General features: G+C 41.8%; 2 protein-coding genes and 1 long non-coding RNA gene across 4 annotated transcripts in view; 1 reads left to right on the top strand and 2 right to left on the bottom strand.

Moving 5' to 3' along the window:
• The window catches only part of LOC114937066 (uncharacterized), a 201,750-nt gene extending 187,066 nt beyond the window's left edge, over positions 1-14,684 (top strand). The window contains exon 6 of the long non-coding RNA XR_014924581.1: positions 12,929-14,684. This is a non-coding gene — a long non-coding RNA (uncharacterized LOC114937066). The remainder of the gene's footprint in view (positions 1-12,928) is intronic.
• noc (zinc finger protein no ocelli) lies at positions 3,342-5,975 on the bottom strand. 2 transcript variants are annotated; one of them, XM_029310548.2, is made up of 2 exons: positions 5,319-5,975; positions 3,342-5,036 (listed from the first exon to the last, which is right to left on the bottom strand). In XM_029310548.2, exons 1-2 carry the CDS (start codon positions 5,412-5,414, stop codon positions 3,645-3,647), a joined length of 1,488 nt encoding a protein of 495 aa, XP_029166381.1. In that variant the 5' UTR covers positions 5,415-5,975; the 3' UTR covers positions 3,342-3,644. The 2 variants fall into 2 exon arrangements, with proteins under 2 accessions (XP_029166381.1, XP_029166382.1); XM_029310549.2 differs by having other exon boundaries at positions 5,328-5,973.
• A 4,657-nt stretch (positions 14,685-19,341) lies between the features above and the next one.
• On the bottom strand, positions 19,342-20,089 carry LOC114937162 (uncharacterized). The gene has a single exon (XM_029310587.2). The coding sequence runs from the start codon at positions 20,044-20,046 to the stop codon at positions 19,393-19,395; it is 654 nt and encodes a 217-aa protein (XP_029166420.2). The 5' UTR covers positions 20,047-20,089; the 3' UTR covers positions 19,342-19,392.
• Positions 20,090-24,001: the final 3,912 nt, after the last annotated feature.

Raw genomic sequence — 24,001 nt, 5'->3', positions numbered from 1 at the left:
ATGTGAAATATTACATAGTAGTAAAGTATGCAAGTTATGTATATATGGCACAAAAAATATGAAATATGCTGATATACAAAAATGAAATAATCAAAAAATGTGTATGCGCGATCTTATGAAATAAATAAAATATCGGAGCTGAAACTCCTTCCTACTTCTCAACTATTTATAAATTTAAAAATTATTACACCTATCTATCTTTGTCGAGTATAACCATGTCACGCGAATGCTTTATACCATAAGTTTTACGAAACAACATCATCAATAAAATGATAAAACAAGTAAAATATGAGTTATAGGTAATCAAAAAGCATTTTGAAATAAGTCCTGAAAGGCTTGCATTATTTAAATTTGTTGTAACGACACGTACTGACCGACGCAGAGCGCAAATTCGCACATAATTCGAGAAATAACGAGAGGATTTTATTTTTCATTCGCTCATTATTCAATATATAGCGATTAGTTAAGACGAGCAAGAGTCTCGACATATACCTACGTAAAGACTCGCTGTTACGTCCGACAAGTTTACTAATTGAGATTCAGCGACACGCATAATCGTCCCGAAATAACATGGATTCCAATCGGCGGAGGGCGTCGTGAAAGGCGAAATACGGACGGGACCATTCATCCCGACGGTTAAAATCACCGAATATTTCACTTTGCTGAGCCAGCTGAGCCTGCCACCGCCTGTCGCGGCACCCCGGCGATGGAAACGAAACGACGGAGGGATGAAGCAGAGACCTTCTCCACGGCTCGCTCCCACCTTCCCCATTCTCTCTCTCTCTCTCTTCCCTACGGGAGAGCCCCGGCGGCTCTAGAAACCTACAGTTTGCCACCCCCGCATCCCTCTCTGTCTCTCTTCGCCCGTACTACCCCCTTCCCGCCTTCACGCTAGTCTGCAGATTTATGCGCCCCGCCTTGCAGCGCTGATATCCGAGAGCTCACGACCCGCTCCGTCCGTAATGAAAGAAATAAATTTACTCTTCTGGGGGTGCCCCAGGGATTGAGACTCGCCGTTTGTGTGCGCACACGGACGCGCCGCTCCGCATTTTGACGATGTTAGGCAGCGAGTGAGGATCGCTAATTTAGAGATTTTGTCACTAGATTTCGTGTCTTTGAGTCACCGCTCGGTAATAGTACGTATAGCAGTTTTACTTTGCAACGTGTTGTCCGTAATAAGACGTAAAAGTAAGGGAGAGGAAAGAGTAAAAGTATTACGTACACGCGAGAGAGAAAAGAGAAAATGACAAAAGAAAAAAAGCACTTGAAGCAAAAGGAAAAAAAATGATTATTATATATACGTGGACGTTGTAATAAACATTACATTTTTTACCGTATCTCTCATTTCTCATTTTTCAAATTCTATATAAATTCTTGGTTCATATATATATGTATATATAATCGGAGCTACTTTATATTCTCTTATTAAGTCTTATTAAATATAATAGACCCTTTAGTTAAATTACAAACAAATTAAATCCATGTTGCTGTTCTTTCAAAGACACGAACGCGATAAGTGAACAAAACATTATTTCGCACAAAGAACAGATATTAAAATACACGTGTGTTTGAAAAATATTGTCTTTTTAAGATGTAAAGTTAAGATATATAATAATAAATAGATTAATCAGCGTGGCTATTGACAATGATTGACAGCATGATGGGATACAATTGATAATCATATCATGTATTTAACCAGAACGTTACAAAATTATTTAATTTATGATAAAAAGAAACAACAAAGTTTAACTATGGAACTTTGTATAAAGATTATCTCCAACAATAAGAGATAAAGGAAAGTTTTCGAAATTGATAGCTTGTGAAATCCAGCCAATTCGTCTCCAATCGTTATCTTTGTCTCGATTCTGTCGATTTGTTTAATAGAATTATCATTTTGTGATAAAAATATGAAATATACGTGTTATTTCGTAAATTATTCTACAAGATTTCAATATAAGCAAATAATAAATTTGAACATACAAGAAATACACCTCGTTGCCAATGAATGACAGATTGTGAAGTGCGTTTGATAAATTATCCGTCAAGTATGACTGACGAGCAGAAATCGTAACGGGTCAGTGAAATCAGGCAGACTGATTTTTTTTATATCTCGTACACAGCGCAATAAAAAACGCGATGCAAGCACAAATCGAAATAAATATATCTGTAAAATAATTTATATCTTTACAATATACAACGTATAATATAGATACGTATAGCTTGAACAAGCAAATTCTTTTTAAATCGAAATACATAAACAGTTGCACATTTTAAATCGAAATATGTAGGACGTTAATTCTACTTATAAAAATTATATTGCAAAGTTTTATATAAAAGAAATTATTGATTACGTAATAAATTGAAAAGCGAAGCAAGGAAGGAATCCGGATGTAATTGAACGACGTGGCTAAATGGTAAAATATACAAAGAATTAGATGATTCTACAAACATTGTTTTTTTTATTAAAGCGGTATGGAAACTCAACGATATATTTACAAGAGATATTTACAATGCGAATAATGCGTATCGTACGGCATGTGCTTCCTTTATCAGATCATTTCTATTCGACAATACGTAAGACGATGTGATGTTAGAGAGGCAATGCGATACGTTCGCTATACTTGATGAAATATTCCTTGTGCGGTTATCAAATTTTTGCGTAAAGAAAAAAAAAACAGATAAAAACATATAATCAAAAATAATTTTATTTTCGTGCAACGATAACTATATATATATATATTTTCCTGCTGACAAATGACGATAATAAATTACAACGTTGTATTTCATCTCTGAAGAAAGATATTCTTGGATTATTTTTATCAATAATAATATTTTCCTCTCCATATGGATATATATTCTTTTTTTTTTCTCGAAAAAGTAGCGTAATATCACAGTTATATCATGGACATAGAATACACGCGATCCGCGTTCAAGATGAAAGAAGCTCGCGTTTGCGGAGCGTCGGAAAATATACAGTGTTCGTAATACGCATTTTACAATCCAATTGTAAACGCGAAGATGATATACAACGAGATGAGGACCTAGCGGTACGTGTAAAAAGAAAAACTGTCAAAAAATCATCACGTGACGTGTCATCATCAAGAATGCGTTTGGAAACGCGATGAGAAATTTCTCCCTCGTATCCCTCGCACGTGAAAGCGAGGGAAGAGCCTCGTTCGTCCAACAACATCGTGACAATATCAACTTACACAGCTGGCAGCATAGTATAGACCCCTTTCCCAACCTGGTAACCGGATTTTAATAGAGATGCGTATTACTGCGTGTGTCATAGAAGTTCCGCAAGAGAGTGGTCTCGCGATGCAACGTTACACTCTGCCAAGTTGTTTCATAAACTTTAATTATAATCTTCAATGTACACATATATTTATATGTATATATACATATATAGAATTCTTTTAAATAAATTTGTATTGTACACAATGGCTATTTACACAACAGTCTCTCTTAGACGGCAACGTCGTCCTTTGCACATTTTCCAACTGTACACTGAGAAATAAAGAGACAGAGAAAAAGAGAGGGGGAGAGGGAGGAGGAGAACGAGAAAAAAGAAAAAAGTTCCTCTCTCCGCGAAAAAATCCTATCCCGGTCGCGCCCCCTCTCGGGACGTATAATATATATCCGTCTTAAGGGTGTACCGCAGCGCCGATTCGTTGTCCGTAAACCGCGTACGGCGAGTAATACGGTCCCAAGGCGTTGAAAGCGCTGTACGGCGAGGCCGCGAGTGACGCCGGAAGCGGGCCCGTCGGCGGTTTACCGTAAGGATGGTATCTGGCGCTGAGGGGACTCAGCGACGGCGCGGGATAAGTGCCGCCGCTGGCCCGATGGAGCGTCGTCGAGGGCGACAGCAGCGGATGCGGATGAGGATTGGCGCCCAGGAACGCTGCCGCGGAGGCCGCGTGATCGCCGCCGCTCGTATGGCTACGTAGATGCTGCAGAAGTTCGTCCGACGTGGCGAATCGCTTGCCGCAGTAGGACTCGCCGGCGATCCAATTGCAAACGTAAGGTCGGCCGCTGGCCAACGTGGACGGATAGGACAACGATGGAGGCGGCATCGGGCCCAACGACGACAACGCCATGGCCAGGCCGTACTTCTGGTGATCGCACTGAGTGCAACCGCTCGGACAGCTACCCGCGCCCATCATGATCTGGGCGCTATGCATGCTGTACTGGCAACCGGTGCAATAGGGATCCTTGCAGACTGGCACCAGGGCTTCGCCGCCGGCCGGAGTCTTCACTCGGGCGTAGGTCAAGTACGGATTGCCGCCGGTCGGACTGGCCGACGGATAGCCGAGCAACGCTGCCGCGGCGGCGTGATGATGCGTGAAGGGCGACGCGCCCGCGAAGGGTGGCCTGAAGGCGGGATTTTCGGCGAGGCCAGGTGGACAGCACAGCGGATTGCTGGAGAATCCTGGAAGACCTCCCGGTTTGTAAGCCGCCAGATTCGCGTCCTTTGTTGTATGCCCGGAAAGAATCTCCATCCCGGATCTGATGATCGGACTGGCACCGTTGTTATTGTTGTTGTTGTTATTGCTGCTGCTTGACCGCGGCGAACCGTCGATCTTCTCCCGATCAGCTGGGGTCTTTCGGTCAACCGACGGCGCGTTGCTGGTGATCGTCGCCGTCGCTTGGCCACTCGGCGACGCGGATTTTCGGCCCAATGGCGTGCGATTACCGGACGATTTCTTGTCGGGATGCGTGTTATCACCAACACTGACACTATCCTGACCACTGACACTGTGCACACTGGCCTTGGACGCGGGTCTGCCCTCGTCCGAGGTCTTCTTCGTCACGACATTGGTCTCGTACGGTTTGAACGCCAGCGACTTGCCGTCCGTCGGACTGCTGCGCGTGTTGCGCTCCAGTTTCGCGGCCGGCGGCGATTTCGCGTTCGTAGCAATGTTTATTCCCTTAGAGTTCTTCTCCAACGGCGATATCAGCGGTTTCGTAGGCGAATCTGCACCGATTTGACTGCATGTCTGCGCCAATAATGCCAGCGGACTCTTCTTCGCGTCCAACTGCGAGGAAAAATTAAGATTAAAAAACAAGATCTAGGAAGAAATAGTTGGCTTTCAACCTTTTAGATATTTGCAAAAAATGTAGCATCTCGATTGAAATTAACAATGCGATTTTCTGCACGGTTTCGTCGAAAATTTATACAAAATATAATAAATCTTGACTGTATATTTTTCGTACTATCTCCAAGACGTATTATCTCCAAGATTTTGACGCTACATTTTTTGTCGATGAAATAACAATTCGTAGCATATAGAGCGTAAAATAAAAATGAATATACTAACAATACTAACCGTAGTTGGAAGCGGAGAAAGGTAATCCGGTGGTAAATATTGATTGTGTCCAGTAGTCAGCATACCGCCTTCCTCGAGCACAACCATTTGGTTACCCACTAATAATTTTCACTGCACTTAAACCAACAGGTAATATTTACACACAGAACCGTGCGAAATTGGTTCGCGCGCGTCGACAGGCCCGACCGTGTTCGGTCAAAGGCTGCGTCTCTCCGTCGGGACGAATCGATGACCGCCTCGGAAGCGGCAGCGTTAAACTACGACGCGTACTCCACGAAATCCAGGAAAATAGTGGCGGCTCGCGCGAACGAGTCTACACTGCGAGAGAGGAACGGTTCGCCCGCGCCGTCTGGTGTCTGACGGCGCAAAACGCAATCTCCTCGCCTTTCCCTCTCCCCGACCACTCTCTTTGCCCCTCTTCTTGCCGCCATCCTCGACGACCCGGGGTGTATAACCTGTCCTCTCCTGTCATCCCCACCACCATCCCCCTACACAGAGAATAGGGGGAGAGATGGCATTATGGTGGGAGAATTGCGGTGGGGTTCGGTGCTGTGTAGGGTGTGGGAAGGCATTCTAATTCAACACGCCACCCATGATGTTGGCCCGACGATGACAGCTCCCATCCCGGCTTTGATATTTCACCGCTTTTACAGCCGTCCATCCCCCTCCCCGCTTCGTCCGACCGACGAGCCCCTCTTTCCCCACCCCGTCAGTCCTCTCTCTCACTCTTTCTCTCTTCACAACCACTTCCCCTGCTTTCACCCTTCTCCCCGCGCTAGCGCTACCACAGCCGCCACGACACGGAACCGTCGTTCCTGCCACCACGGCAACCCGATATTTTATACCGTGAAACCTGTCTGTCTCTCCAGCCGGCCCCGCTTAATAAGCAGCTTTCAAAATAGAAATGTAATGGGCTGCCAGGGGTAGGAGAGAGGGTCGGGTGATTGATTGCTCGCTCAGCGACTTACCGACTTGCCGCGGCCCCACAGGGTAACGAATGACAGCCACTTAAGCGCTGTTTGCCTACAGTTTTGTAAAAGCGTTTTAATTATCGCCCCGGCCCCGACCACGGTACGCACTGAGTCATCCGGTACTTAACGCCTCGCGGTTATACCAATCTCTCGGTGTTTGCGTGCCATTCTTTATGTCGCGTTGTTGATCGCGCGCCTCCTCCAACTCGTCGATGGCCGATAATCGCTGCCGAAATGACGGATATTGATCTTTGCTGGCTGAGCAGTCTCTCCGAGTGCACACACATTCTTATAGTGCACTGGAAAAAACAATTTTGTTGGATTAACAAAAATTCTGTTTGTTCGAAAATGGACGAAACGGAATTACTGGTTGAATCTACCAGAATTCCTTTTAACGCAACAAGCATCTTGTTTGTACAACAAATCAGTTTATTGGTGCAAACAAGATATTTGTTGTATTAAAAGGAATTCTGGTAGATTCAACCATTTCGTCCATTTTCGAACAGAATTTTTGTTAATCCAACAACATTTTTTTTCTACCATCTACCAGAATTCCTTTTAACGCAACAAGCATCTTGTTTGTACAACAAATCAGTTTATTGGTGCAAACAAGATATTTGTTGTATTAAAAGGAATTCTGGTAGATTCAACCATTTCGAACAGAATTTTTGTTAATCCAACAACATTTTTTTTTCAGTGTGTGTATCGGAATATACATATACATATATATATTTATGTGAAAATGTTCCGGTAGCTTCTGACTCGCTAAGGGACGTGAATGGCAAATTTCTGCAATTCCGTATAATTTTACGTATACGAAATAACGAAATAGCGCGGCTCTATTCATCGATGTATACGCCGAAGGTCGAGCGTGTTTATATTGCGCTGAATGTGAAATGCGCAGAATACATATTTGGCGAAATCTGACGGCGCACTCACGCGTGTAACGCGTTTACGCGCGCGCTGCTCGCCAGATCAGGCTCGCACGCCATCGTACGCGTCCGCTTGACGAGCGATACGGCCATTAAAGAGCTCGATTATTAGACCTCGTTCGAAACTGAAACGCTCCGCGGTTAGGCGATTATGGCCATTCCGCTAAGTACAGCTTAAGCAAGATAAAGCGATCGATGAAGTAACTATGTTACAAGGTAATTACGACGAATTATGACGATATCCACACGCCCGCTTCGTAGACCGCATACCCGCGGTAAACAATAATTACCCTGGGGAGCACTTCGCGCAGGAATGCAACCAAACAGTATCTGAGAAATGCATATAGGTATGTCGACCGTAATTTACACTGGAATTCATTATAACATTCTCGGTATCATTAACTATTATAATATAAGCCGTGAATATAGAAATCCACAATGTATGACGTTACTTTTGCTCCGCTTCGAGAAATCATTTTCACTCGCAATTTGGATTTTGCCGCATATGTGTCGCAAAAAGCTTTTCTATCTTGATAATAATCGAAAAAATAAAAAAAAAACATCCCATCTATCTGTCAAACTAAAAAAAAAAAAAACACTATCTTTTTCACATTATAAACCATTTAACGTAGATATCGTTGACACGTTTGACGGCTTGTTTGAGAAGCAACATTCTAGATAGTACATGAAAGAAATATTAGATGCCAAGAATTATAATAAACCTTTTCTACTCTGCACTCGTAAAAAAAAATTCGTTTATTAATTTAAAAAAAAAGTATCTATATTTTTCTTCTTTATATCTTTGCGTAATAAAATATTTAACGTAGTTACGTTTCAACGGACTATTTGAGAAACAGTATGGAACAAAATTTATTACGTGTCGAGTTACATAAATCACTTTTGAAAATTAATAGAAATGATTACAAGTTCTATATATAGAGTAGATTCGTATTACGGTTTTGTACAGACGCAAGCGTCCGTTTCTGTTTTTATAATTATATTAATCACTATAGGATTGCACATATTTCCGTTTCATTCAATATCAATGCCGTAACAACTCTCTTTGTATGTTGCTCAGTTTTTTTCAAAAGAAATAAAGGTAGTCGGCAGTTTACGCTTCCGCGTAAATTGTCGGCTGTTATGGCGCCACTAATATCCCGAAGGCGATTCTTTGACGTCTTGACACTGACAGATGAGTTTACGGCTAATATAGTTCTCTTTCATCTCAGGTCGTTCCTTGCTCCGAACATTTAGAGCCGACAGTCTTCTCGATAACGGATTCGATCCGATTATCGTTATGTGTGTTTGTATGGGATATTGTGTGCTGCTATTATAATCAATATTTATCGAATAAATCCCGACATTAAGTACATTCATAATAATTACAACGTTCACAGCTGCATTGAATGCGCGGAGGTCGTATTTTAGTAGCACTATAAATTATGTTGACAAGATCTTTTTGCACGATCGAATCATTGTTATATGCGGAGCTATGCTTTATCAGGGACTGCAGTATATCAAAGCCATTATTATTTAAAACAAAGTTATAAGTGTTCTTACATAAACGAGATATTTTTTTTCGCGATATATTCGACCCATAATTCATATGATTATGCAATGCGCGATAAATATTACTCGCAATACCTAAGGCTGACGTATTCTTAAAATTTTTATTTGACTGACGATAAAACTGTCTACTGGATTTTTTTCAACATTTCATGTCGAAAAACATTTCTCCGCACAACGGCAAACACGAAAATCACGTGTCCAGAAACAAACCTTAAGTACATAGATACCTTCTTTAGAATAAATATGACTAGCTAGGATATATAGACCCCCCGCATGACTTGTTGTGACAAAGTGATGATGTTTGGTGCCTTTGTCAATAAGGCGTGAAAACGGTATTTACCGGGAAGATGGAAGAGAGTGAAAACACTATAAAAACGTTAGTATATTTAGTAGAAAAATATAAGCTCGATAAAATGATAGACAGCGGAAAATCTGTTAGATATATCGCCGAGAGATGTACTTTGACAAGCAACAATAAATAAACCGGGACTAATTATATTATACTTTATTGGAGTGCTGTCACTTCATTAACAATAAGTTGCCGTGCGAAACGTAAGAAAAGATCTGAGAACTTTCTCCTATCGTAGAAGACTCGTAAGACTCACTCTCATGTTCAAGTCGTTCATTTTAGGTTTATATGGTCTCTCAATTTTCCGCTTTCAAATTTGAAAGCTGGATTTAAAATTTAAGTAAGAAAGATTTAGGACTGCTGGAGGACGAGAGTTGAAATTGATTTTCCGCGTGATTTCGTCGAAAATGTTTTGCAAACAGGGTGTATTCGTTTATTATATTTTTATCAGCGAGTCATAAAATATTTCTCTTCGAGATACTCGTATTAACGGCTACCTGAGAACAAATATGAACCTCGTTACTCGGCCGTTCTAAGCTACAGTACACTGTCAAATGACAAGAGAACCGACGACACCGTGACAATGATCCGCATGTTGAAGTCCTTCAAGACCGTATTGTGACCGTACGAATTCGCCGCGGGAACAATAGAGAGCCGGGAGAGCTTCGGATAAAAGTGTAAAAATGCTGACAAGCGGATAATAAAGGAGGCAGTCAGTCACTTTGAGAGATGGCGCGGAACAAAGAGGGCGAGAGAGCGAAGGGAGAGACGATCCGACGAGAGAGAGAGAAGCGAGCGCGAAACGGGACGGGACGAAAAGAGGGTTGCTCGGTGAGCCGTGAAAGGGAAAAAGATGGATGAACGCGAACGCAGTTGGCGTGCACGGAGGAGAAACAGAATTTGCGGGGGATAATAAATCATAGCGGTCTTTCTTCCCTCGTTCTTCCCTCCATCCCTCTTCACGCTCCCAACTTCTTATACACCCGGAATGACAGGGGTGCGCGCCACGCGGTTATATACGTATCTCGTCGAGGACGGATACAACCTATTTTGTATCAAGTTTCGCATGAAAAGTGAACCACGCGTTCGCGGTGCGGGCTTTATATTGGAATCCGCGTGCTTTTCTCGATGAAGATTTATCGCCACTCGCGCGCTCGCCCATCTATAAGTCACTTATATCGCATCATTTCAAATGTTAAGTCGTCGAAAAGTCATCGATAATTTTCTTTTGTTCGAGTACGCGTATGCCGATTCCCTCGATTCTATGAATCGATTTAAATTTTATTGGATATAACAAATCCGAAACTTCACCTTTCACGCGAAACTCGGAATTGACTGGATCCAAAAACGTCGAAAAAGAGCACAATGTAGATGCGTGTCACGCATCCTACGACGGCTACATGTGGTACGAGGGCTCATAATTATTTCTGACAACCCGTTTCACTACGCCGATGATCAAAGAGGTCACGTTACCCGGCTTCCGACAGGCGATGCCAGTCGATGGATCGAGCGGGAAAGAGGAAGTGGCGAGTAGGAAAAAAGCGAGAGAGAGATAGAGAAAAAGGAAAAGTGCACGCTCGGCAATAATAATAACAGGGGACGGAGACACGAACAGAAATACGGAGCTGCCGGCGCAGAGAGAGAGAGAGAGAGAGCGGGCAACTCGGCAAGAGGGCCTCGTTGCCTCATGTTTAAATCAGCGATAACGAGAAGCTTCGGTGACATATGTCACTGTCGCTGTCAGCCGGCTACACAATCAATATAGTTACCCACCCGCTCGCCCGTCCGTTCGTTCGTTCGTTCGTCCTCTTCGCTCTCCTAGCGTCGCCGGCTCGAGCTGCGCTTGCTTTTCAACCTTCATGCATGCATAGACCGTATACCCGTCCGATAATGTATTCGGTACGTGACTTCGTATTCGACAAATACAAGAGCACACGGTCCGGCGCACAGCGCAACCCGTATCGCCCTGTCGAACAAACGCCTTTCGCGAGATTCGAAAGACGTGCGGCATCGCGATATATCTTGAGACGCGCCAGAGTCTCGTTTTAATCTTTGCAAATTCTCAGCTACTTTATTTTTATTATTCGAACCTATATATATACGTCTCCGTTTTTTTATTCGACTCGAACGAAAAAATTCAATCACATCGCATAGGCGCGTTTAAAATGTGCACGCGTATGTTTAATACATATATGAAAAGGTCGCTATCTAATGGTATGATAAATCGATCGATTCGACTTGGATATACCTTTTGTAGCGCGCGGATGGGAACCTCGCAACCAAACGGAGCGGCGAAATTAACGCGGACATGTGTAAACAGCTTTGGATAATAAATATGATGCGTTCGACTGACTCGGATTACCACTTAATTTAGACGATGGACGAGGCGACAGTTTGTCAATCGTCTGCGAATCCCAGTTTGTCGTGCATACACACCGGCCCAAATGGCTTTATCGCGCTGTCAATCAATAACGGCTTACTGATTAAACGACTTGCTTAATATTCACGCAACACAGGCCGGATGTTAATCCCGAGCAAAAACCGAGCACCCGGCTAAATGTCAATGTCTATCACTGGGAGCGCTTTTCGTTGACGCGCGGCTGACGAAAGAGAAAAATAATCTATATAACGCAAGAAATGCGATAATTGTAATATCGAACGTCTTAAAAGATATACAAAGCTGTAATCTGGGATTTAAATAAAATGCGCTGAATAACCGGGTTTACGAAATAATTCGAAATTATTCCAGGTAATTTATCGAAATTGCTATAAATCCAACTTTTCTTTCGGTGGAACATTTTTCAAAAATTATTTAAATCACATTTATTTGGACAAGCTCGCTTAAAAATTGTTGCTTTTTTGTCATCTAATATTATTGTATTTTAAAACATTTATTAATTATATATAATTTAATTCGTCATTAATATTATGCACATATTAAATATATATTTCTCAAATCGTCTCGTGCAAACATCATAAATCATTCATCAATATGGACAAAGTAGAAAGTAAAGCTGTAAATCGATTTACATTATTATATATTACATATATAATACATATGTATATATATATTTTATTGTAATATAATTATTTTAACATAAATCATTTATGATTTATTTATATGGCAATTGACTAAGTTATTTCAGCGCCGCGACGAGTAATCAAGATAATCGAATCTTGCTGGAAACATATTTCACTACCTTGTGCATTTGCGTTCAAGCAAAGTTATAAACAGTGAAATATTCTGTTATATAAATTTTATTCTATCTATATTAATAAATCACCTTCGAACATCAGTTGTGACAAATAATTAATATATAATAATTATTATTATCTTTGATATATAATATACAAATGATTATCGAGCACCCTGTGCATACAATTTTATAAATCCTAAATTATTTTAACATCATAATAAATAGCTTTTCCAGTTGATTTTATCATTTCCCTGTACATATACATATGTAGAAATATATTTATCAGCTATGAAAAAAGGCACAATATATAGACGCTGCAATAGTACTTCAATGGCAAAATTCTTATACATAAATCAAATTTGTACAAAGTTTTCTTTCAGAAATCAGTAAATCAATCTCCATTGTGTTACAAGTGTGACGAAAAAAAAAATGATGTTAGAAGGTACCCTCAGGTATAAACCAAAATTTACCATAGGCAGTAGACGTCGCGCCGTATCGTTTCCCTTTGCTGCTCACCCCCGACCCGTCGCGGCTATACTCGAGAGATCATATATTTTACGTTTTAATCTCTCCATTGTTCCAGGTATAACGGAGTTTAGAAGGAAAAATAATGCCTACTGCGGAACACACAAAGCTGTCGGCCATAAAACACACCGATGTCGGGCCAGGCAAACAGCGCGCAAGCGCGCACGACCTGCATTTTTATGTCTCCACGATCAGATCCGCGGGTCTGCGTGTGTGTGTGTGTGTACGGTGTGTGTGCGCGCGCAGATTTTTTTTTTTTTTTTCAAATATAGCGAGCGAGAGCGGGCCCACAATGCCGGACGTGCGACATTGCGCGGTTTTACCGGCGAGCGTTGCAACCTGTAACCGGCAATATCACGATGGACGGCTCCAAACCACCAGAAAACCGTCCTGGCAAATAAAAATCCCTCTCGTGCAAAACACGACCCTATATATTTTTCTCACAAATTTACCGAGACATTTATTTAGAATCGCCACGCTAATTTATTCGGACTAGAAAACATCGTTACCGTCGTCATGTCACGATTGATTTCGATTGACAAACGAGAAAAGTGTTCGAACTGATAAATTGAAATGTAACGTAAGATGTATAATGAACTTTGATGAAAACATTAGAGCGAAAAATATTCAGCGCTTAATAAGAAACTTCCAACTCGTATTTTTCCGAACGCCGTGCAGTTCATGAAACGTCAGTTCGCACATCTTCATGAGAGAGAGAGAAGCCGGCGAATTCCTCGAACGCTCCCGCTTAATAAAACGTCATCGCGGGCGCGCGCGTAATACCGCTGCCATTAACATAACTTGAAGATCGTAAACTCGGGGCGAAACACGCACGTCTCCGTTTACCCGAGTCGAGGCGAGCAAACGTTTCCCTCGAAGCGATATTTCCCCGGAGTGTCCGATTTATGGAACATCCGTCCATAATCGGACATATCTCCTTCCGAAACGGCGGCCATTCTGGAATACGGTAATGGCACCTCTGCCTTTGATAAATCAGCCCGCGTTAGGTGGCATTAAGGACCCGGACTTTGGTCTCTCTCTCTCTCTCACCGCAATCTCCCGATTTTATTTCCCGAAGACCGGCGCGGGATGCCCTCTACTTATCTGGCGCCTCGGCTCGTTACCGGGGTTAGCATGAGAAGCGCCTTCGTCAGGGTCGCCTCTATGTCTAATTCCCTCGTCTTGCGCCCTGCGCACCGTAGTCCCTCGTGTTCGCGGCACGTCCTTCCCGCGGTCGAAATTATCGAGGACGGCACCCTGCCATTACCGTTATGCCTCGACCCTTCGTGCTGAGACAACTACCGGGACCGCTAATTATTTCGGACGAAATGACCCCCGGACGGCCGCGTAATGACAACGTCGAGGGGAAGTCGGACAGCCCTCTAAAATCGTATTATTAAAATAGGATGGCTGATGATATACGTTTTGGATCGGAGTCTCCGCCAGTGCCACTCGGTTTCGACAGTTAGCTCTCGCATTTACGTCAGCCGCGTACGAAAACTTTTGAGGAATGAACACGCGTTTTCATTGTCATTCCAATTAACGCAAACTTCAGTCACAAACTCTATAATTTTCATTCGGTAGGAGAAAAAATATAGCACGTCTTTTCACTCACCAGTGATGCGTCTCTTCGTATATAGACCTTTGTCCAACTCTGCAATAGAGAACAGATATTTGAGCCGGTTGAAATCATAAAGGTTCGAATTAAAAAAATAAAACATTTAATCGATATTAAAAATGTTTTGCAGATTTGTACGCTGAACATTTTCGTTAAATTATAAATTATGTAAAACGTCAGCCGAAACGTTCGCTTTAATGTGTATTTCTTATGTATTTATTATTTCGTTTAAATGTGAATAAATGATCACTTCTTATTTATTTCTCGTTCCGTCCAAATGAAGTTTTTTAATATCAACTGACAACTTTGTTATGTTTAATAGCTCTTATAGCCCTTCTTTGTTTACAATTATAAATTATGTTTATGAACGATTTTAATGCTGCCCATCGCAACCAATTTAAAATTGTGTGTGTGTGTGGATCTGGTTTCCTTTCGGAAAGCGACGCGAAACAGTTAGGATCGACTGTCACGATTGGTTTTCATGTTCGGATGACTTCGCGGGTGTAGAAGGTCGACATATTGGCCGAGAGTGCGGGAGGCGACGTCTGGCGTCGAATGAGAGACGGGCGTCGTGTTGAAAGCAGACGGCCGAGTGACGAGACGCCAGAACGACTTCTCTCTCGGTACCGGAGACGGGACGTCGTCTCCGATTACAACAGAGTCCTCCGAAATTCTCCGAGAGAGAAATCACGTCGCGGAAAGTACACCGCTCCGACGACCGACGTCGTCCTCTCGGATGTATAATGGTATTAGTATCGCGCGATAAAGATATTTTCAATGTTTGCGCCGAGAAGTAGATAGTACCCGTATCTGTTTCAATCAATCTTAATCTCAAGTAGATAAAAGGCGATGTAATAAAAAAAAAAAAAAGAACTCGATTACAAAAAATTGAATAAAATACATTTTTCAACGTATTCTTGTCTCGATAAAATGTAACGAGTAATCCGATACAGAGGCTACAAAAAATTTATAATATCGATCCTTTAATTCGCGCTTGATACAGAAAACAAAAAAAACGCGCGATCTTTGCCAAAAGCGAGTTTATCAGGACGCGCTCTGCGAGATTCGGCTCGAATAAGCGGGAGAGCATTTTTATTATTTCACGTGAAGTAACATCGAATCACACGGGGGAAAAAAAAAATAAAAAAAAAACTGTGTGACGCCTGTGTTTTCACATTCTCTGCGACACATGTGCACAATATACATCATGCTTCCACCATTTCGCCGCGCGATCTCGCATCGCGCGACGCAGCTAACGAAATATTCTCGGCGAACAGACATTAACAGCTGTTTTTTTGGCGGGACGGGACGGGAGGGGTCGGAGGTTTTTTACACGACGGGCCTTTAAAGTCGGCGCGGCGCAACGCTGAAATTACCGTCGACGCAGCCGCAGGGGCCAAAGGGGGACGACAACGGACAACGGAGTGAGGCGGTAGAGGTTTTTGAAATATGACAAACGCACGTTGTCCATGGATAAATTTTGTTTATACGGTGAGTTGTGCGCGAATATATTCTCGACGCGTCGACACAACGTCGGTCTTTGATGAGGAGAGACGAGCCGTGGCAAGAGAAGCGCCCACCGCGCTGTGTAATATCTGTACGTGTGTGTATATATATATATATGTGTGTGTGTATATTTATATGCATATATATATGCGAGGCAAGAAGCGAGGTGCATGGATCCAAATCGCGCACGCGGCCGTACATGACGTACGATTAACCTGACAATAATGCACCGTGTCATCGGGATGCCTGTACTTTAATGAGAAGTTGGCACCCGTATAAACCTACAGTTTCTAAATTTGTATTCGCATCATACGTCGCATATTAGATCCGTTCCACGGTCGATTGAAAAATTCGTAGACTGCTCCTTGTACCGTGAAACATCGAGGAAATTATTTTCTATATACCGCGAGAAGATCGGAATCTCCGTTAGAGATCTTTCTCTAAATTAACACTCCGATATTCTGAATTTTTTATATTCGGAGTCGGATGGCGCGCGAAAGAATTTAAGCGCAAACACGGCGAACATGCGTCGCATAGATAACACGGACACACGGCAGCGCGAAAGCATATCAAAGGTGTTACGTGCGTCTAGGCAAAGCAATAGTTATGCGCGTACAACATACTCGTATAACGGCGCGATGTGACGAGCGGGGGACATACAACGCGCGTTCCAACGCGGAAATAATACATATACACATATATATATATAGTCGGGGTACACACGTTTGAGAGGGAGAGCCAGAGTTCCACCCCATTGCAAATCCCGAGAATTACGTTCGTCGAAGCGTAAAACGCGCGCGCGGGTACCGCGTGAGATCCCGCATAATTTGCTCGCCGGGACGCGCGTGTAAAAGCAGATTCCGCGCGGTAGACGCGACATTTCCGTTCCGCGACGACGCGGAACGCGTTCTCAACTTGATGTACGACACCTGGCGTATGACAGCGGTGATTCATCAGCTACCGAAAAGCCAAAAGCGAGTCTCTATATCGTCAACCCGAGCGAAACCGAAGAGAGAAAGACGCTTACTCTTTTTTTCCCTTTCAAATAGAAAAATATTTATATATATTTTTCGTCGCAACTATAATCCAGCTATTATTTAAATACATTTCCATTCCAAATGCACGCTGCGCGTAAAATATTCATTGTTTAAATTTACAATTATTTTTTCAAACATATATACACGATAAACATTTCACAATGGCGATGTTAAAATTAAAAAAAAAAAATATCGATATTATTCACGTCGCGCACGAGTGCACTTGCGGAAACCGAGGCTGGTTAAGTAAACCAATTCGTCTCTTCCTACATTAGCGTAACGATTAGATAAGGGCCGCGGCGCGAACGCCTACCCTGTATCGGGACAATCTCCGGCTTACTATAATTTGTAAGCCTTCAACCGTCGCGCGGATAAGAAAGATACATCTCTCCTCTGCCTTGTAATTACAGGTTTCCATTTAAACGGCCGCGCCGCGGGTTAGAGAACGCCCATTTGTCTTTAACTGGCGTCTAACAGACCACGTGTACAAGTATATCGAGGTTTCCACACGCGCGGCCGAAAGCCGGGATAAATTCCGCGCGCAACTTTCCACGGTCTTACACGTGGTAAACATCCATCTACGAAAGATGTCTGCCAGCTGCGACGCATTTACCTGCCGATAAAGATTTCGTCGACTCCTTGTTTTTTTCTTGTCGCCATAATCGTAAATTTCCCTACAACGATAAATCACCTTACATCGCCGATTTCTCTTCTTTGTTTTAAGTCCGTCTTCGTCAAAATAGTCTTTTCTTTTTATAATCACGGACAATGAAGAAGACTGACGCGATATATGTATGTACAAGAGAACGGAAACGTGTCGTAATATTATAATTAGTAATCATCATCGCTTCGTGAAACGGAAAAGTCAAGAAACCAGACTTCCTTCCCGGTTGTCTACGCTACGGCAGAATCTCGAGTAACGCGTGTTTATCACGACACCTACACCTCACCCAATACGCTACCTATTTACGTCGACAACGAATGTTGCTCGCCAAGCGATTCTTATCTCGAGCTCTCTCGAGTCGCTTCTCCACCTTGTTCCTATCTTTCATCGCGAGGAGACAATAACTCGCGCCAACGCTTTTCACTTTTTAGCCTCGTGAATACGTACATATGTCGCTCTACTATGTATTTATCCACACGATTATATTTACGATCTCACACTCTATCTCACGATCTATATAATTAACGCAATACGTGGTTTTTCAACTTCCCGGTTGGATGTCCGACTCGATGGTTTCTGAATATACGGTTTCAGGCGGCACGAATTCGAGCCTGACACACTTGACTCAAATCCATAAAGACACATTTAATGCGTACAAGATCGCGCGCGAGGATCTTAAATGAGCAAGAAGTACGACAGATATAAAGGGATAGATAGAGAGTAAGAGGAAAGGCAAGAGAGAGTGACGGGCAAACGTAGTGAGAATGACACACTCGTTTCCATTTGAGCAATTTCAGTGCGACACAAGGCCGAGACGAGACGAGACGAAGCCGAGCCATGCCACGGTTGTCTTGCCGTCATGGGGAAGAAAGCCGACGAAACGCCAGGAACAAAAGAGATGAGACAGGGCCTGTGGGGTGCGCGAGCTGTCACCTGCATTGTGTGTCGCCGGCATGTCTTCTCTCCCTCTCCTCCCCCTTTCCTCTCCCTTTCCAGGGGCTCACCACCATTCCACGTGCGTCATCCGCACCACCGTCGCCGCCGCCGGCTATCCTCGTATTCCTCATCTCCTTCTCGCCCGCTTCCGCAAGGACGATCGTCCTTCTTCAGCGTCTGGTTCTCGCACTCGGGGACTCTCTCTCTCTCTCTCTCTCTCTCTTTACGAGGGAAAGGGGGTATAATAGCCGTCGGCGGCGTCCGTGTGCGCCACAGCACGCCTAATCACTCTTGGGCGGGCGCGTCTGCTATTGAGATGTTTAATTAACTCCATTGTGATCCTCTTTCGGGCTGCGACACGCCGCAACGGCCCGATTATCGTCGGGCTCGAGGACAAGGGTTTACCGGCGCAATCTCCGACATTTTTGTGTAGCGCTCGTTGAGTTAAATCCAACAGCGCAGTCGGTTATATTAATGAAAATGAGCGCTTTCGCGAAACAACGAGCGGATCTCATTGTCTGCTAATATATAAATGAGAGACGGAAGAGGGATTTGTATAAGATTTTAGAAATTAAATTTCTTCTATATATCAAATAAAGTTTTTTTTTTTTCATGTCGTGTATTATTTTTACGATATTATTTATTTAGTCTGTTACAAGTTTTTTTTTTTTTTTACCTTATTGTAGATAATGTCACATAATTAATGTCAAAACTTTAGGAGCATTTGAAGTATCGCAATCCTGAGAAGAGCAAGCAGAGTACTATTTGTGCGAAACTACATGCACATTGTCACGAATAGTCGAGTGACGAGGATTGTTTTGATAATTCCATACGTGATGCTCCAGCTTTTTCTGTGAGTCGGCCGGTAAAACTCTGGGGACGATAAAGTGATGCGGCGATTGCTGCTGCTGCTGCTGGTGTACAACTGGTCTAATTGGTTGGCTTCTGTAAATGTTGGATACGACCGGATGTTCTTGGCGAATAATTGGCACTGCAGCCTGTTGCTTAGAAACGTTCTGCACAGTGGGTTCGCTCTTGTAAATATTCGACGGTATTGAGTGCGCCCTGAAGACAGTCGATTGTTCCTTGCGAATGTTCTGTACGACGGGTTCTTGCTTGATGTGAACAATTGGAATGGCGGATTTTTTTTGATAGACATCTGATATCACGGGAATTTTCTTATAACCCGTCGCTGAAACTGGCTCTTTTTTAATTACTGGCACAATAATCGGCTTGTTCTTGTCAACGATTGATGGCACTGGAGTTTGAACGACATTAGAAGGGGTCAATACGTCACCGTGACTGATTTTTGTGCCGAATTCCCATTTGATGCCGTTCTTGTAAGAGGATGGCAATCGATGTACTTGTCCAGCGCTCAATGCAACGAAAAGAATGGTTAGAACGAGACACTTCATTTCGTCAAAAAAATTCTCTTAACGTAGAATGCTCAGAAACCGTACGAACGATAGTTGGAGACTGTTCTGTGATTTTCGGATCGACGATGGCGTTTAAATAGGATCTCAGGAATGCGATATGTCGAATTATTTTTTTTCCATTCATTCAATAAGAATGAAAAAAAATGAGCAGAACTATTTTAATCCTTTTTGTATCCTAATCATATAAGCGCGGACGAAGGATAGAAAAATAGAATAATATGTTGCAATGGCGTAGAATTTTAGCTATACAATCCATTTGATTTTAATCAAAGAAAAAGTAAGAATGTGTATTATTTAAAAAATAAAAAATTTTTTTAAGTAATATTTCTTTCAAACTGAAAATTATGAAATACTAAAGCGATTGTATCAATAATTTTTTCATACCACGATAATATTTACACTTTTTTTAATACTCCAAGCTAGCGTCATAGGAAGCAAATATATCGCTCGTAAGTAAATGTCAAATTCGAGAAAAGCACGAGGCAACGAAAATACCGATAAATCGTGCAATCAAATCTACGCGAAATATTTGGTGTCTCCCTCGTGTAATATTAACATCGCGCCATTGGGCGAGACAGAAAGCACTATGTTGTAAATTTCTCGCAGGCCAGGTCTTGTCGCGGCTAGCTTATTCGGCCACGATCCAACAACGACCGACCGGCAGACTGCTGGTCCGTATATTTTAAGAGTCGATGCTGCTGGTAGACGTATTATTTCTCGTGCATTTCGAATGCACGACCCGAAAGCGCTGCCCGAGTGCGGGCGCATCGAAAATCGGATACTGGTTTTCACGGCGGGTCGCGGACGTCGTTTAGATACGAACGTCATTTTGTATTCAAAGACCGGAATATACACTTCTCTCTCTCTCTCCCTCTCTCGGCTCTCCTGGTCATATTTATTTTCATATTATTTCGCTTTATCTTTATTCGCGTGTTTAGGTGCGTTAAACGACCGCCGATGCCAAATCGCAAAAGACTTGGATATCACGGCATTTTGATCGCTCGCATATCCCGCAAAAAGATACGAAGATGTAAACTATGTTGGCGTAAAGTAATCCTCGACTTATATTACGCCGATATCAGACGATAAAAGATATGTATATATTTTTGACCTGTATATTTTATTACTAAGATAAATATTGAATCGTCATTGACTGTAATAAAGTTTTTATATTTGTATGATAAATATTCTAACAATTCTTGTAATTGAGCAAATAGTCGTATTTTGAAAAAAAATATCTGTTTATTAAAATCTCGAGAAGAAATCGCTAGTTCCGCGATCGTAAATTTGAACGGCGCGACGATCATTCATTTATGATTTATACGACGGCGGTTGAATTAGAAAAACCTCTTAACTTAGGTATTGCCACATACCTGAATATGTAATTACGACGTGACGGAGTTATTAATCGCGTTAAGACAGGCTGGAGTGAGAAATAGAGAGAGAAGGAGAATTATTAAGGATCGAAGATAATGGCATGGTATGCTTGTGTTGTCGAGTCTCGTGTTTAAAAAAATTGTTCTTTTATTGCAGCATATCCGTGTCATTTATCAATGATAGATTTGATAAATGTCGATGCGCGTGACAAAAATAAAATATAAATAAGCGAACACATGCAAGCATATAGTATTTATTTTGCACGAAATTACGAAAGCGTATTCACATTTAGTCAATGCTTAGGAGAAATGTAAGAAATTAACAACAAGAATATTAATAATTTTCTGTATTTGAAATAATGATTGATAGAGAAGTGTGAAATATGTACATATATTTATTTACTAAATTCGGCACTAACCATATGTTATAATATAATTACAAAGTTTCTTTTTCGTTTCTCTCATTCATTTCGCGACATTTACATTACCACAATGTAGCGAATTTCATAAATGTTTTTCTTCGGACATAAATGTAAATGTAAGTAGACTCATAATTTCGCGAAATTATGCAATAAATACATATGTCGAGAACTTTTAATACAATTTTATGCTAAATCGTGTATTTATTTGTAAAATTAATCTTTTTATAATAACCTTTTCTTATTATAATTGTCTGTTTATATGTAGATTCTTGCGACTTTGTAACATGTTTAAAATTGCAGATTTGAAATATAGTCGGAATAAATAGAGAAGCAATTTTTTTTAACCTGAAACCCAGGTTTCATCATGTTTTTTCGTTAATAAAATATTTAATGATTTCAACTCTATTAACATGATAAATATATCTGCGAACACATTCTTGAATAATCTACAAAAATCTTATAATACTATATACTTGCTTACATGTGATAAATAATTCGTACGAAATTAATACAATATACAAGACATAAAATGTACTATACATATAAATATGTTATTTGCATACTGGATGGAGAAAAAATATACATAAAAGGCAGTAATAAAAAGATAAAAATAAAAAAACTATGTGTGATACAAAAGTCACATAATATTTAACAGACAAATACGTATATCTATATGCAGATACGGATCTGAGTTATCACAATTAATCGTTATTATTTACTATAGATATCCATCATTTATATTCAATTTTCGAACGGTGTGCCATTACTCGCGCGTCTGGCCTTCGTCTACGTCTTCGTCTTCTCTCTTTCTTCCAGCAATATTGTTCCCAGTAATGTTCACATATTGCGATACGTAGCGAGCGTAACTGTCGGTATTTCGCGATCGTTAAGCGAGTAAATGTGTGTACACGTTACGTATATAGGACCCTCTCTCCCAACGTATGTATATACATACGTATGCGAAGCATCCAGCTGCCTCGTAAAAAGTCAAACGTATTACGCGTCCGCGCCGCGGCTCCGGCCACGTTGACATTTTGTGTATAAGCACGCAATATAATTAGCAGCCATAACCATAAATAAGATAATTTGCATGTATTTTGTATAATAAAGCTATTTTACGCCGAGGCACGAATCTCGTGCTTTATGGCATGCCGGTGCTGTGTAAGTATGTGTGTGTGTGTGTCGAGAAAAAATATTCTCTCTCTCTCTCTCTCTTTTTAGATATACCGCGTGCCGGCTGCGGCTGCGGCTGCGGCCAAGTGGAAACGAGAACGCGACTCCGCGTTTTCGGTTCGCCGCCGGCCACCTTCAAGATTTATAAACTACGATTAGCTGGAAACAATTTCTTGCGCTCTCCGAGCAACGATTTCCTCTTACCCGTGGAATATCAGCTGATTGTAAAGTTTATTCGAAACGATATATTATACGTGTGTAGGCAATTTCTCTATCATTTCAATTTTCCAGATAATAATTTAGAATGTTAAACACCTGCACATTTTTTTATTACCGATAAATCGCAATAAACTTGAAACATTTTGAAGATACTGCAGTTTGAACAAAGACGTCAAGTCTTAAGAAAGTTGAAGATAACGCGCAGTCCTGAAGCTATATAGAAACTTAACAAGACGCAATGATGGAACTATATGAACTGATCATTTTATAATTGAGATGTAATTCTCGAATATAACGAATCTCGACCCGCGACGGGAAAAAAAGCTCGACAACTCGACAACTAACTTTGAACGTCTCTCAGCGGTATCCGATCTCGTCGCTGCAACGAAATAACTGTAATGCATCGTACATACACAGACGAGGGATACATAAATTTTCGTTGAACGGCCAAGTTGTTGAGTACGCATAGCTACGCCACTGCGGGACAAGAGAACCAAGCATTCGAGCAGCAAGACTGGCTTCGGTGTGCGGCCAGAAACAGTTCCTCGCCTAGCATACAAATGAAGAGTATAAACATGTCGTCATTATCTGCCGGATTTATAACATGGATACACCCAGGCTTGACGCACAGGTGGCTCGACAGTGGTTGCCATTTCGAATCTCGACGTCCGGCATCTCGCGAGCGTCGATTTCAAGACTATCCAGATCGCAATTTTAAGGCAAGTTAATATTCCGTTTGATAGT

Source organism: Nylanderia fulva, unplaced genomic scaffold (assembly GCF_048542155.1).
Source record: "Nylanderia fulva isolate GAGA-0341 unplaced genomic scaffold, ASM4854215v1 Scaffold2, whole genome shotgun sequence".
Classification (NCBI taxonomy): domain Eukaryota; kingdom Metazoa; phylum Arthropoda; class Insecta; order Hymenoptera; family Formicidae; genus Nylanderia; species Nylanderia fulva.
This window is presented reverse-complemented; position numbering and strand designations above follow the sequence as displayed.